The sequence below is a fragment of the Cygnus atratus genome, chromosome 6 (genome assembly GCF_013377495.2).
Source record: "Cygnus atratus isolate AKBS03 ecotype Queensland, Australia chromosome 6, CAtr_DNAZoo_HiC_assembly, whole genome shotgun sequence".
In the NCBI taxonomy this organism is placed as follows: Eukaryota; Metazoa; Chordata; class Aves; order Anseriformes; family Anatidae; genus Cygnus; species Cygnus atratus.
Genome location: NC_066367.1, coordinates 24262840 through 24278669, shown reverse-complemented (window position 1 = coordinate 24278669; position 15830 = coordinate 24262840). Strand labels below are relative to the sequence as shown.

General features: G+C 48.6%; 1 protein-coding gene across 1 annotated transcript in view; it reads right to left on the bottom strand.

Moving 5' to 3' along the window:
- Positions 1 to 7021: 7021 nt before the first annotated feature.
- ITGB5 (integrin subunit beta 5) overlaps positions 7022 to 15830 on the bottom strand; it is a 48707-nt gene continuing 39898 nt past the window's right edge. The window contains exons 11-15 of the mRNA XM_035536726.2: positions 14163 to 14385; positions 13882 to 13982; positions 9297 to 9413; positions 8081 to 8247; positions 7022 to 7618 (exon numbers count right to left, since the gene is read on the bottom strand). Of these exons, the coding sequence (XP_035392619.1) occupies positions 7523 to 7618; positions 8081 to 8247; positions 9297 to 9413; positions 13882 to 13982; positions 14163 to 14385 (704 nt within the window). The 3' untranslated portion in view covers positions 7022 to 7522. The remainder of the gene's footprint in view (positions 7619 to 8080; positions 8248 to 9296; positions 9414 to 13881; positions 13983 to 14162; positions 14386 to 15830) is intronic.

Sequence of the window (15830 nt, the reverse complement as noted above, 5' to 3'; positions counted from 1 at the left end):
TACTTGACACTTTCCCAGCCTTTCAGGAGATCAGAGTTATGCTGAAGTTCAAATGGAGAATTTGTGCTTGTTGTCAGTTGGATTAATGTATGCAGAGTGTCTAGGAAGAAGGGAAATGGGCTTGGATTTGAGGGTCTGTGGTATGTATGCTTCTTGTATTTGTGACCTAGTGCTGTGCAGGCAGTCAGACTTCAGAAACGTGACTGAAAAGCTTCCTGGCTGCCTGGGTAGGTTGAGGGTTATGACCTTATCCTTTTGCATTTCATGTTCCTTGGAAATGTTTCTCCTGTGCTTGACAAAGGTTTCTTACAGGGCTTATAAATGTGTTGCTGTGGAAAGAGTATTAGAATTTTCTCTATGTATGTTTTGTTTTTCCTTGGGGCTGCTGTTTGGTTCAAGATTCTTCTTGTGTGCCATGTTTAGATGGAGTTCTCCACACATAGGAAAGATGGAAGGTTCTCGTGGCCATCTTTCACCACTGGAACTTGATGAGTGTGTTGTCTCTTGTGAGCTGCCCTGCAATAGTCTGTGAGTCAGGACACTTTGCATCAACTTCTAAGAAGTTTCAGTCTTTTAAAGTGAATGTAGGTTGGGGGATTTGTTTGCTGTGTCTCATTAATTACCGAATATCCTTGAGGCATGTAGCAGAAGCAAGGCTTTCTCACTTAAACTGCTTTGCAGAAAACTACTCTGTCCACCAGGTGGAGCCGAGACTCTATTTTTCAGGATAGTTGATGCCCTAGTCTTTCTATAGCTGACGGTTTCCGCTGTTGATACCAACTTGAGATATGCTTAAGATGAAAACTTACCTGGTTTTCAACAACTTACTCCCTCGTGATGCTCTAACTTAAAGCAGTAGAGTTTGCTAGACAGCTGCCTCAGATTTGGGTTTAGCGCTGTGTGTTTTAGGAGGGTCACTGTTAGAGCACAAGCAGAACTTGGTGAGTTCAGTTTTTTCCACTAGCTGTGAAGTATGCGTCTGAAATTTATGCAGCTAAAACCATGAGGAAGATCTGAGAGCTAGTTTATCAGGCCTCTAGTGGAAAAAATAGCCACTGAATTTGGAGAGATGGATGTGATCTAGTATCTTGTTACTTTTAGAAGGTATTTGCAACTCATTTTCTTTATGAAACAAGTTCTGAGCAACAGATTGGAAAATTATTTCTCAGTCCTGCATTGTGCACTGAGTAAGTCATGGAAAAAGTTGTATTCCAGTGCTTCATTTGACACCAGCATCGCAAACATTTCAATTAGCAAAACAAAACCATGTTACCTCCTACATGCGTTCTTGTGTCAGGATGATTATAGTAAACAAGCATGTGTGTGTTTTTTTTTGAGGCACCTGAAAGTGGTTAAAAATCCATTTCAAATTAAGAACAAATGTTAATTTCCTTGCTTGCCTCTGCTGCTCACATTCATAGCATAGTTCCTGCTGTTGGTCCCAACTGTTTCCAACATGGGAACTAGGTCACAATTTACAAAACTAATTTGCATTATAATATATGAATCTGGAAGTCTTGCAGTTCATTCTCTGCTCCGATCAGAGCCTCATATAGAGGCATAAGGCTGTATTTGACTTTGTCGGTTGTCACATGATCCATATTATCTGTCAAGTAAGCATTTATACGAACTTGCTGTCCTTAATTCATTCTGGAGGATCATTTGTAGCAGGATGAAAAGATATTACCATTTTCATAATGAGTAAGGCTGTGGTCAAGTGATGTCAATGCTTGCACCAGGAAGGCGGCTAACTTGCTGGTATTTCTGACCAAGTCACTGGGGACTGCATGAGAGATCAGCCTGATCTGGAATCATTAAGGAATTGTTACGTAGCTGTCCTGGTTTCAGGTAGGGCAGAGTTAATTTTCCTCCTAGTAGCTGGCAGGGTGCTACGTTTTGGATTAGGATGAGAAGAGCGCTGATGACATGCTGATGTTTTAATTGTTGTAGAGCAGTGCTTACACCAAGCCAAGGACTTTTCAGCCTCTCTCTGTCCTGTTAGCGAGCAGGCTAGGGATGCAGCAGGAGCTGGGAGGGGACAGACCCAGGACAGCTGACCCAAACTGGCCAAAGGGGTATTCCATACCATCTGACGTCATGCTGAACAATATATAGGGGTGGCTAGCCGGGGTGGGGGGGGGCCGGCTGCTCGGGGATAGGCTGGGCATCGGTCAACGGGTGGTGAGCAATTGCATTGTGCATCACTTATTTCGTACACATTATTATTATTAATACTATTATTGTTATTATTTTCCCTGTCTTAATAAACTGTCCTTATCTCAACTCACAGGCTTCACTTTCCCATTTCTCTCCCCCATCCCGGAGTGGGGGGAGCGAACAGCTGTGTGGTGTTTGGCTGCCAGCCGGGCTAAACCACAAAAGTAGCACACACATTTGTAATTTTCACTGTATCTTTTTGTCCTGGGCATCTTTGCCTAGAACAAAGAGTGTTGTGCAAGGAGAAGCAGCATGGGTGCTTTAATCAGGATAGCTGCTTAAGTACAGTGCTTTACTCAGACTTAAAATTCTTGCAAAAATCTTGATAAACCCAGCATCAAATTAAAACAGTTTAAATTTTTATCCTTAAACGTACTTGTAAATAACAGTATCAACATTGCTTTAGTAGCCAATAGTAGACAGGTCATGTTATTGTTTCCATAAACTATTCCATAAAAAGTTATTGGAGACCCAAATTCAGAAAAAATAACTGAATCACTTCCCCTTAAATGTACTTGGAAAGCCTGTTGCTGTGGGTTCTTAGCAAGTGACACAAACACTGCATTTAGGAAATAGTTAGGACTGAAGGAATGTGAAATACCCAGAGGAAGTTTGTTTCCATTTCTGAGTTTTGGAGGTCACTGACTCAGGGAAATGGTCTGTTTTGGAAGACTTTTAATTGAACTGCAGACTAGACAGGGCTGGACATCTTGTTTGTTTGTAATCACTCTGTTAGGTCTTGGTTGGTCTATATCAGGGTGACAAGTAGAGCTTCATGCTCGAACTCTGCAACAGATTAAAAGTCAGTTTGGTGCCTGCTCAGGCTTCGGGTTTTTCTGTCTTTTGACAGGTTCCTGCAGGCTGAAAGCAGTGACCCTGCCTGCCTGTCTGGGTTGACTTTGTCCTCGTTCTTGATTCTCCGTTTCTGCATGACCCATGTTGTGCTCTGAACTCATGCTCATAATCTCATGCTGTCCACAGTCAGGCTGTGAAAATGCAGGGTTACGTGTGGAGGTTGGCCAATATAGAGAAGAGGAGGAAGCCCGAACGAGGATGTAGCTGTGAAGTTCTTGCTTACAGCACAGTTTCCTGAGCAGTGATGAAAAGTATAGCCTCAGATAAGCGTAATTGTATGGTCATAGGCTGTGCTTAGGTCAAATAGGTATTGCAGGAGCAGAAGATGAGCAGCGCAGTCACTTTTGATCTATCCCTGTAGAAATAATAGTAGCTATACAAGAGAGGCTTTAATAAATAGGACGGTTTAGCTGGGGAAATTCTGCAGTGTTCTCTGCAGCTGATCATTTCTGCTCTGCTGAGAGGTGTCATTGTAGAGCTTAATGGAGAAGTTTCTGTTGTGCTGGGACCAGAGGATGACACCACTGATAATGGGAACAGAGAAAGAGGCAGGATGAAATCAAAACCTCCCTTGTATTTGTTTTTTCTTTGCTTTTTTTGCAGACGGGCAGTGAAGAGAAGGAGGAACAACAGTGAGCTTAATTCCAGTGTGAAGTATGCTCAGATAAGGAAATGATACCGGAACCCAGACCAGGAGATGCTGCTGGGTTGCACATGTAGTTAGTTACCTCGCCTTGGTATTTCCTGCCAGACGTCTTAGTGACACTCTCCTCAGTATGCTAGCTCATTCGCTTCCCATGCAACTGGAGAAATGCAGGGTTGAATACGTGCAGAAGTGTGAGGCGTTCATGTTCTAAAGCTTGGGCTTAGCCTCTAGCTCTTGAGCACCTTCTTACTGCATCATTGTACAGGGCAAGGAGGCCGATCACAGGCTGCAGGGAATCTCCACGCTAGCAAAGCAATGAAGGCTGTGCTTAACCTTGACTTTTCCCAAGGTGTGACACAACAGCACTCTCCCAGAAATGGGAAAACACGTTGATGAGACAGCAGGGGAGCCCCCGATCCCAGGGCTGTGCAGCAGCAGCCTCCAGCTGTGGCTGTGGAAATGTGGAGCTGATGTTGCAATGGCATCTGGGTTCCAAGTTGGCCAGACAACCGCTGACATTTTCCATCACCATGTGACCTGCTGATGCCTCCTGCTTTAGCTTTCATTCAGGAATGCTAGCTGTGGTCAGGCTGCGTGCGTTTAGGGACACAAATAAACTGCTGCTGACTGAAATATACCATTCCTATGACAGAGCTTGGCACTAACCTTGCCAAGGGTACAGGCAGATCTGCTTACACAGGAAAGTAAAGCTTCTCACTCTTAGCATCGCTTCCTTTTTTTTTTTTATTTCTAGATGCAACCTTAAGTAGAAGCTGAACTTGGAGGGAGAGACCATAAAAATTAAGAACATACAATTAATTATTCATTTGTATAAAGTTTCTCTGGTATCTTCTGATACTTTTTTGGTAAAAGGCAAGCCTGGCCTACAGGCCCAATCCTTCCTCCACCCAGATGTGATAGCAGATGTCCCTGCAGGATGCAGTGGGTTGCCTGTTGTGCTGCTCTGCCTTCAGCGCCCCAGTGCTGCCAACCAGGGAGCAGGCAGCTGCTTGCTTGTCCCTGACAGCAACTGGCCCTGTTTCCTTCTTGCTGGAATTATTCTGCCCTTTCTCAGAAGGGTGTCACAGGACAGGTTCCCATCTTCCACTTGCTCTCCATGTTATATACCCTGGCAACTCTTCAGAGCAGTTTGTTTTACAGCTGATTCCCCCCCCAACCCCATGAGCAAGGAAAGAAGCAAAGCTTATCATCACATCTTCAGGTCCCTTCCTTTCCTTCTTTCCACCCTCCCTACCCAAGTAACCCCCTGGCAGGGTCAAACTTCACCTTGCTGGAGCTGCCATCATTGACTGTTCTCTCAGCACCAAACTAATGTGCTAGGAAATGCCGCAGCTTAAAGGCAATCTGCAAAAGAAACCCTGGAAAGGGGGGTGCTGGCTGCGCCTTTCCTTTCCAAATGCAAAGAAGAAAGCAAATGGTTTTCTTTCGTTTTTAAACTGCTTGGTCCCTCACAAACTAAAGGCAGTGGAGCTGTGTTCAAAGTGTTTGCTGCTGTGGGTGGCAAAGCTGGTGTAGAAAGTTCCTGCCCTGCCTTTCCCACCACTTTCCTTCCTGCTCTCCCTTTCCTTGCCTGTGAACCTTGCAAGTGAACCGAGCTAAAACTTGATCTGTAACAAGCAATCTGGCCTACTTAGGATGTTTTGTTTTTGTTTTTTGGATGCAGTATTTTTTTTTAACTTTGTGTTAGCAATGAATTTGTCAAAGCAGCGCTAGGCAGCCTGATGGTGGTAAAACCAGACCTTTTCCTGGATAGCCCTTCCCAGGTGGCAGCACTATTCCCAGGGATTCAGTATGCAACAAGGAGAATCACCTTAACCTGCCCTCATTGCCTCGCGTTAAAACACCGCGTAGGAAATGTGCAGTTAGCATTAGCTTCCCCTGAAGAGCACTTCTGTGCCATTGCTGGCTGCTGAAGCCAGCTTGCCACCGCGGCAGCTGCTGCTGCCCCTTTGCTGTGCTCAGACCTTTCCTACTTCTTGTGAAAGTGCAGGGAGAAGCCCCTGCACCTGCTGTGTCCTGGCTCTGGGCACGACATGGCCAGTGGTGCACAGCCTTGGTGTGCCCCGGGCGGCTCTGCTCTTGTGCCAGCCTCGTTCACTGCCCTCTGCATTTCTGCTACCTCAAACTGCCCTTGCTAGGTCGGATTCAGTGACCATCCGGATGCTGAATTAAAAAATGAAGTGTGAAGACAGAGCACTGTTTTGTTTTGGTTTTGAAGGCCACCTGATCAATTCTGACGCTGACAGCGTGTAACTTACTGTGTTCTTAATCCCTGTCCCTAGCTATTTTTAGTGTGGTTTGTTGTGCTTCTTCAGTGCTGCTGGTAGGAGGAGGGGGACCATAAACTTCTCGAAGGAGAGCTGTTTATACTGAGCAAATAAGGGCTCCTGTTTATAGAGGCAAAAACAAATAATAAAAAAAAAATCCAGAAGGATGGGCCAATGGCTGTTTTCCAATGAGCAAAGCAAGTCAAAACAATGAACGCCATTTGTTTTTGCTTTTCCCTGGCAAGCTTCCTTCAGCTGACTATTGCATGATCTGTTCAGGGTGAAGAGGGAAAAAAAAAAAAAGGCCAAAAAAAATAAAAAGCAGTAGCAATTGCTCTGGCTTCTCTCTCCTGCATTCTGCTGAAGTCCCAGAGCAGAGCTTGTGTGGGTTTAAAGCTGCAGCTGTCATCTGGGGTAATGCAAACCCCAGCTTCAGAGGAAAACAGATGGGGCAGGAGGAACGGTTTCAGGGTGAAAAAAACAAAATGTAAGTTCTGAAATAACAGCGCTGGGTCTTAACCAGCTCCCTGGTTGGCCAGAAGCTGAGGCTGGACCCCCCAGCTCTATTCTGCGTTCAGACCTTGGATGTGAAACGCTCAGAGGCAGATGTGTGGCTGGCATGCCATGCTCACAGCTCCCTCCTGCAGCCACCCAGGCTGGATGCCTGCTTGCAGAGCGCAAGGAATCAGTGCTGAACATTTCCTCAGCCTAAACTCCCATTTCCCTCGGGCTTTCCCCAGCCTTCCTGCTGCTTGACGCGGAGCAGCCGTGCCGAGCGTGAGCTCCAAGCGATGTCTGGCTGTCCCCACCCTTGGTCAACAGCGCGGCATTAAACCAACATACCTTCTGCAGCCGTCACCGCGGCTCCGGTTCCTGTTTGTGTCCTCGTGCTGGGACTGATAAGGCGCTACCGATAAATAAATAAGGCAGCACCCATTCTCCTTGCAGGAGCACGCCCCATCTCAGTCTGTCCCTGCGGGGCTCATTAAGGAGACAACAAACTCCGCTCACAGCATCATGTATGCACAATAGTTTTATTTTGTTTTTATATAAAAAAATCCTAAAGACTGCAAATTCTTGTATCCTAATTTCTTATACAAATGCTTCCAACACCCTCCTCTTTTTTAAGCTAATTCCCCCCTAACAACTTGCAATGGCACGGGGTTCCCCTGATTTTGGCCTAGTCACCCTTTCTAGTGGGATGGGATATGTCTAAAGCTGCAATATGGCACTTGGTTCACTTAGTTGGCAGGTTTAATACATCCGGAAAGCTGGGCTGCGGAGCCTCACATGGCTCGAAGTCCATGAGCAGAGGCGGCGAGCCTGCCTTGGCTTCGGCGTGTCCCCAGACAGCACGCTACTCTTCTCCTCACTGTGCAAATAACAGGCTTGCGTCATCGACCAGTCCTGTTCTAAGGTATTCCCTCCTCTGAAGAGGATCAATCCTATCTTCAAGTCGGGAGCAGCAAATACAGTCAAGCAATTGTTCACAGCAGTCCCACGCGCTGAGACCTGATCAGTCAACCGTACCGTTGTAGGACTTGTTGAGCTTGTTGAACGTAAACTCCACGTTATGCGTAGAAATGGGCTTTCGGTAGAGGGGGTTGGATGCCTTTGGAGAAATAAACAAAGGGAAAAGGTAAGGAGCAGAACCTGTGTCATGGCAAAGATGTGTGTAATCATCTCACAGGATTACAGAATGGTTTAGGTTGGAAGGTCACTTCCCAACAGACCAGGTTGCTCAATCCAACCTGGCCTTGAACACTTCCAGGGATGGAACAGCCACAATTTCTCTTCCATCCTCTACCACCTGCTCTAATTACTTCAGAGATAACTGCATTTGGCTTTGACCCACCTTCTGTCCCATCTGCAAGCACGAAGTGATGCCTTCAAACGCTGACCAGCCCCATGGGCAGGAAACCTCCCCACAATGCTTCCTTGTAGACCTGGCCACCTGAATTTCCAGACAGGACAGTACACACATCCATCTCTTTTCTCCATCACTGCAGAGCTCTTTGCTGCCAGCTATGCTGAGGGACCACCCCCCCACCCCCAGCAGCACCCCAGGGCTCACCATTTCATATCTCGCCCTGGAGCGTTCGCTCTGGAAGCGGTCGAACTCCCGCCTGTCGTGAATGGTGACGAGCAGCTTCCAGAGCCCCAGCAGGATGGTGCCGATCAGCACCACGCTGCCGATGACAGCCAGCACAATGGTCACAGCACTGGGGGCTGAGCTGCATGCTGGAAAGGAGGGAGAGAAGGAAATCAGCTCTGGAGCAGGTGTATCCAGACCAGGACACCGGGACGTCATGACCTGGCGTGCAGCCACTGAGCAAGTGGCCTCAGGGCACTGTGTGAGCAGCAGGGACTGAGTTAAAAAAAAGCAACAGTCCTCGCTGTAACGGAAGGGATTTTTTATTTTTAAATTCAAGAGCATTTATTCCTGGCTGGGGGCAGGGCAACAGCACAGTTCACAAGGACGTCACCAGGGCTGGGATGTCACACAGCGCGTCGGGGGACGAGCTGGGCAACCCATGTGGGACACAGAGGGCCAAGGCGCCTCTGGCAAAACTCAACTTGGCTCCTGACCCACTCTGATCTGGAGACAGGTAATTACTGGTTGCTTTAACTAAGCACATTGCCTGTCAGCTAATCAGCTGGTCTTTCAATTAAGTGCAGGCTGCAGACTAAATAAAATAAAATGTGCTTCCCTCGAGACTTCCCACCCTGGCCTGTGTCTTGGAGGAGCAGAGCAGAGCACAAGAAGCTCCTGCTGGGTGCTCACCAGCTCTTCCTGAAGTGCCACATGGGGTTTCCTTTGAGAAGCTGGGTTGCTGTGATTGAAGCAACATACAGGGCCCATGCTGGGAACTGCAGCTGTCCCAGGGGAGGGGAGGTGGGGCACACACACTGAGCTGCTGGGACCAGAACTACTACTTGGAAATGCAGAAATCCACAGCTCCTGTGGGGGCTTCCTAACATCTTGACTTAAAAGCAGCACCCGGTGTCCCCCCCTGTAATATATTTGCTCACAGTGGCTCTGTCCCCAAATCAGTACATGATCTACTTCATGCTATGTGAGCAGGCCAGTTTTAATCTCAACATCCTGCACATTGCACTCTCAGTCAGAAGCCTTTTTTACTAAGTTGGGAGCATTCAGCTCTGGGTTTCACCCCAGTTATTTGCTCATGCATGCAGCCCATGAAAGCAGCTTTCTGCCAGCCAGCAGCAGCCCAGCACCTCCTGCGGGGCAGGCTGCACTGTCAGAAGGAGGGCAAAGGAGGGCAGACCTGGCTCCTTGAGGACAGTGAGGTTGGACTTCCCACTGGCGAGCTCTGAGTAGGTGAACTTCATGACGCAGTTGTTCACCGGGTAGGCGCACAGGATGGCATTCGGGTCGTCCGTTTCTGGAATGAAATGAAGAGCAGCTCTGAGCCCCCACCAGTTACTTGGCCAGGACACCCCATGCCTCCATCACCCCACACACCAAGACAGCTCTGCACATGACGGCATGCCCAGCCCGGTGCTTTGCATGGGGAGGAGAGGCTCGTTTCCACCCATAGGCCAGCCTCGGAGCTGGCCCCTGCTCTTCTGGAGCAGTGTCATGCCGGGGACCTTGCATTCCTTCCCATCCGAGGGGCTTCCTGTCCTACATATGGTGCACATTACAGCTCGGCTCCAGCCGAAACTCAGCATCACGTGGGGGGAGGGAGAAAGCATTAGGAAAAGCTTAAAAGCCTCCACTATAGTGCCTTTGCTTTGAAGCTACCCCTGCTGCAAGGCACACCTGGCTGAGAAAAAGCCTGACGGAGCTGGGAAACAGCATGGGAAAAATCAGGAGGCAAGGTGGGCACCTCCAGGGGCCTGGGAAGGGAGGAAAACGGGGAAGAAAAGCAGTGCCTGGAAATGATCAGCACACTTTGATCTTGATTCATGTGAAAATACGGTTGTTAACTGGGACTGCAGCAACACACAGTCGGGAGCTGCCATGTCCCTGCAGCCCGGAGCATCCCAGGGTGCTGGAGTCAGCAAGTGTCACACTCTGCTCAACAAACAGCACACAGCAAACAGGAGCAAGCTCACTCATGCACACCCTTCCTTCACGCAGGGAAATAAATGCCTCTTTTCTTCTTGATTTGCTCAGCTTCCTAAGATATGAAAGCTGCAGGAAAAGTGATGGGGACACATCCAGCCCTGCTGACACACAGCAGCAGCCCATGGGTGGTGCTCCAGCTTAGCCGAGCTGCTCCGGCTCAGGAAAGGCTGGAAAACACCTCCAGCCATGCCAAGCCCTGCAAGAGCCCCTCTTGCCTTTGTGGGATAGCGTTTTCAGGAATGGGATTTGGGCACCCAGTCCTATTGGCTGGCAAGATGTGGCTTTGGTTTAGGCACCTGGAAAGTGCTTCCTGCAGCTTGTCACTAGCATCTGTGCCCATCTGTCACACAGTAATGGCCTGGCTTTCATGACCACGGCTATTCCAGCCCCTTATCTCCTGCCCTTCTGTTTGTCTTTCCTTTCAATGCCTTCAACCTGCCTTCAGTGGGAAGATTAATTCCTTCCATTTCAACAACTCTGAGCCCAGCTGCAGCTGCACCACTGGTGAGCCCCAGCAGGGTCCTGGTGCACACAAGCCTCAGCTGTTCCTGCCTCAGGACAGCAAAACCCACTCTCCACCTTCACCCACGGTACTGAAGGCAGGGCTGGAGAAGTGCACACTCGTACCTGGCAAGGTACTAATTAGACTAATATAGATAAAACTTGGTTTGGAATTCACACACCCCCAGAGAGCAGTGATGGCCCCTTTGAGCTTTCAGGTCCACCACCACGTGCGCTTGGCAGGGCAGCTCAGCACCGGACCCGTCACAGCCCATCATGCTGAAAGCCCCTCTCTGGGACCATCAAGAATGGAAACTCGGTATTACAGAAATAAAGGTGATCCTGCAGCACACAACACAGCTCATACCAGCCTCCCAAAAAGCATCATTCTGGCTAATAAGTCCAACGTTAGATGGCTCTGCTTTATGAAGCCTTGAAAGACAGGCTGCTGCAAGGGAACGGCCTCGGTTTGCATCGGGGAGGTTTAGTTGGGTATCAGGAGAAATTTCTGCATGGAAAGGGTGGTCAGGCATGGGAACAGGCTGCCCAGGGACATGGTGGCGTCGCTGTTCCTGGAGGTATTTAAGAGATCTGTGGATGAGGCACTTAGGGGCATTGACACCGAGTCAGAGGGACATATGGACCTCTCCCTGACAGAATAATAGAACCGAATCCAAAATGTTTTATGAACATATAGGCCAAACCTTTACTATGTTTAGTTTAGAAGGAAGCTTAGAAACTCTGTATCTCTGGTGCTACCATACTAATTAGTCAGCTTCATCAGTAAGACCATACAGAATTGTATCTCAGAATTAGGGGGGTTAAGCTGACCCAGGCCTGGAGGATGTGTCTGAACAGATTAGGTGAGGAACTCATGGTGTACCTATGTCCTTGGATACATAAATGACTTCACTTAGCATGCATGCCTGAGTTGAAACAATAAGATAAGAAAGAATGAGGTGGCCTGAGCATGCGCAGGAACTGGGCTCAACCAGCAAACACAGGGAGGAAGACTAGCGACGACCACCAGAAGACCCCCAAAAGACCACCAGTAGAAATAAATGTGCATGCATCAGGGATATTTAAATGCTTTAATGAGTTCTGGGAAACAGTGTGACTACGTTAATTATTACGTGGAAATCCCATTAATATGTATGTTTTGATTGTGTATAACCCCTGTAGCTTGAACAATTCGGTACACACACTAGGAAGAGCGATCCCCTGTGTGTCTGGCACCCCAGTTGAAGAATGCCTGCTTTCTAAAACTCCAAGCTGAGAGTTTCTTTGACCAGTTTTTACGGTATCAGTATGGTTTAGCAGCAGACTTCGTAGTGTTAGGTGATGGTTGGACATGATGCTCTAAGGGATCTTTCAACCTAAACAATTCTATGGTTCATACCCAGAGCCAGAAGGTGCTCAGGATCTTCCAGGGGATCTTCAGCACCGCTCGGTATTTAAGGTCCTAGCCTCCACTGTTGGGACAACCCAGGCCTGTGTCTTCCGGCTGCCAGTGACAAATACCAGACTTCAGCCTTTCAGCAGGGATTGTGAACATGTGCTACATAACGCAAAAATACTTGAAGGATTTGGCTGACTCTGCCTGTGAGGTAGCCTGCAGTCCCTGTGCACTTTCTCTAGGAATATTATGCAGCCCAGATCTCCAAGCTGCGCAGTGCTCTGAGGTCCCAGAGCTCTGCACCGCCCAGGATTGGACTGCGGCATTGCAGCAGAAGAATAAGCATAATTCCCCAGAATGTCTTAAAACAGAAATTTGGCCGTTTTCCTCTGAAAGCAATGGGGGGTTGGCCAACCACAGCCCAGCCTCACCTCCCAGGGTGCAGTCAGCACAAAGGCTGGCTTTGGCGTTGTGCAACACACAGGCAGGAGAGCTGAGCTTTAACCCCCAGTATGTGCTGGCTCCTAAGAAACATGGGCGAGCCAGGCATCAGAAAGGAGCTTCATGTGGTTTGGAAGCGTTTAAAAGGGACTTGTAACCTCTCACAGTGCACTGGTGTAGGTTCACTCCCCTGGTAAACTGCAGCAAGGATGGGGAGAACTAGAGCAAGCCTCCAAAGGAGAATGTACGAAACCCTGCTGGTGGTAATTTAAAAGCTGGGCACTGTGTATGAGAGGAGCCAACAGGAGGAACATCATCTGCAGGCAGCTCAGGAGGAAGGGAGAGAAAGGACAAGCAAGGTAGAGCACTTGTAATCTATGAACTATGAAAGAGAATGAGCAGTTGTCAGATGTGGATGGGAATTTATCCCAGCCTCTCTGACCCTCCTCCAAGAGGTATAGCCAAGGCCAGGGTAAGGACTGGGACTAAAGCTGTGACAGTTTGGGTCTCCTCTACTGTCTCAGACAGCAACCAAAGATTGCCAGAATGAAGCTTGAAAAGAAGGAGGAGAAAGTCATCTGCTGAGGGACAAGGTGTGGGGTGACCTCAAGCAGAGGACACAATGCTCAGGACTTTTAGCAGGCAGTTCAACCACAGCAGAACTCATCATTCCCAAAACAGCTTTGATATCTCTTACAAGCTCGCTTCTTCCAAGAGGAATTCTTGGGAAGTTTAGAGAACGCCTTTTTTGGGTGATACTTATTCCTTCTGCACCCTCTCACAGCTCATCTAAGCTCTCCTGTCATCTGATCTTATCCCACTCTCTTCGCTCCTCGCACTGGGAATTACGGTCCTCGTATACCAGACAGGGTGGAGGGAGGGCTGCTTTGGACACCCTCCACACCATCCCTGTGCAGAGGGTTACACGGCTGTTAGCTCAGCAAGACAGAGCCACAGCTGCTCACAGCAAACGCGTGCCCAGAAATACGTATGTAATGCCTAACCTTAGGATGGGGGGGACGCTTATCTCACGTCTCTAGCAAGCCAACATGTCCAATTCATAAAACTCGTAATTTCTTCTAAATTACTTCATTAAATAAAACTGATGTGTTTCCTTCCAAAAGGAAATGAGGTGGTTATGTTAGCATTATGTACTGCTGCTTGGATCCAGGTTTTAAGACATTATTTAAAATCAAGAGTTTTTTACCTAGCATTGACTGATGGTGTTTTATGTAGCTGATATAGAAATAATAACAGAAAAGCAATTGAGCTGCTAACATGAACACTCAAAGCGATGCAGATTACAGCCCAGACAGAGGGTCACACATTATGCTTTCTAAATAGTGTTTTCCCCAAGGCTTTCTTTACAGATAGGTCTTGGATGGGTTAAGAGGATTTGGAAGCCGCAGTCACTGGGCACTGCTTTCAGCTGCATACTTACTGAGAACATCCACAGTGGTGATGATCTCGTCCTTGCAGTGCTTTTGGCAGGTTTGGTTATCCAGTCTTCCTGAGTTAAACAGCTTGCATTCAATGCAGTCCCTGCAGAAAGACACACAGAGGGAAAGCCTGAGCACACGGACAATGCAGCCTACCACCTGCACCCCCCCGGAAAGGGGGGGTGTAGGTCTAGAAGCTGCACCACAAGGAAAGAGGAACTTCAGGATCAGCTATCTCCCCTTTCCACCAGCAAGAAGCCCCTCACGAAGCCGCCGTGAGTACCTTTTAGTGCTGCAGACGCCTGGGCAGGTGGGACACTTCTCACAGGTCTCTCCGAAAGCCCCGGGCTCGGTGCACTGACACCTCCCGCAGACGCAGGTGCCACGGCCGCTGCACATCTGCCCGTCGCTGGACACGCAGCTGCCAGTCTCAGTGGAGCAGTTGCAGTTGTCCCCGATGTAGCCCGCGTGGCACTTGCACTCCCCGCAGTGACACTCGCCGTGGCCTAGGGGACAGAGAGGTGACAAGGGCGTCAGCAGCGGCCGGAGCCAGCACTGGCGTGATGCTGATGGGTCTGAAAGCAAAAGGCCTACACGTCTGACCATTTCCTAAGGTCTTTCCTGTCCTGCTTTCCTAACAGCTTTATTTAAGAAGTAATCCCAAGGCAGTGTATTAAAAGAATTAAACCAGCAGCACCTCCTGCATCCAAAGGAGACCTCGGCGCCCCAGCCAGCCCCACAAAGGCTGCTGGGACCAGCTGAACCTCCTCCGGGGGCAGCTCACAGCAGAGATGAATAAAGGAACCGTCTCGGTGAGGATTCTTCCCTAACCAAAGCATCCTCTTGCAGCTATGGTGTTAAGCGACAGCCTGAGAAAGTCAACAGACTTCAAGGCTTTCAATTACAGTAAGTGGAGTGGCTGGCTGCCGAGCATCTGGTTTCAGAGAGGCATCCATCAGCTCGCTGGAAATACTGCTCAAATTCCTCCGTGGTCAGTCCCTAGGAGAAAAGATGCTTCTGAACGCACGGTTTATAGAGCTGAATGGTTTGTACACAAGGCTCATCAGAAACCTAATTACAGCTCAGCTTTCCCACTGGAAACAGCCTCAAGTGCCTCAGACAAGATAAATTATATATGCGCTCTTTTCATCAGCACAAAACCACTGATAGCTCTGTCTGTGAGATTACCAGAGGGGCTGTGGGTTGTCATGCTGTACCCCTTGCCAAATGCCAGATGCCCTCCTACAGCCTCTTCTGTACTCCCACCATTTGCTTTGGATCCAGCCTGAGAACTCAAACACTACTGGACAGAGGAGGCCAGGTTCACCAGATGTCTGAAGGTGACCTCCCTTCACACCACCCATGGTCCCAACTGGAGTGTGAGCCACCCCCTGCCGTAGGAGAGGGGCAGAGTCCATCTCGGAGCCCCTGCACCATCAGCCTTCACTCATCCCCTTTGGACACCACAGAGCCCAGCACAGGATGCAAATCCACAGGAAATCCGTCTCTGGAAGTTGAATTGCTTATGAAATGGTTCGGTTTTTCAAGCAGTTGGTGCCAGGCCAGCCTAGGAAGCTAGAGAGCCTGCACATTCCTTCCAGCCCTGGCACGCTGGGGATGGAGCCTGGAACAACTGCCCCAGGGAAGGGAAACAACCGCTTCCAAATAGCGCATCCTAGTCCAGTGCTGTGACTGCAAAATTTAAGAAACAGCCTCTTGAAGCAAATGGTTTTGGTTACAGAAGATCAAGAAAAAGCCCTTATATATGAAGGTGACTAACTGTGGGATGTGAGCCTGAAATACAAGAACACGTTGAAATGTGCTTTCTGCCTTGGCCACACTGGCTCAACATGCAAGAAGCCACTGGCTGAAGCTCCTCACGGGGAACGTGCCAAGAGTGAAAATTTCCATGTTGACTTTTAGCAGCAAAGATGTTAATATCTTTGGTGCC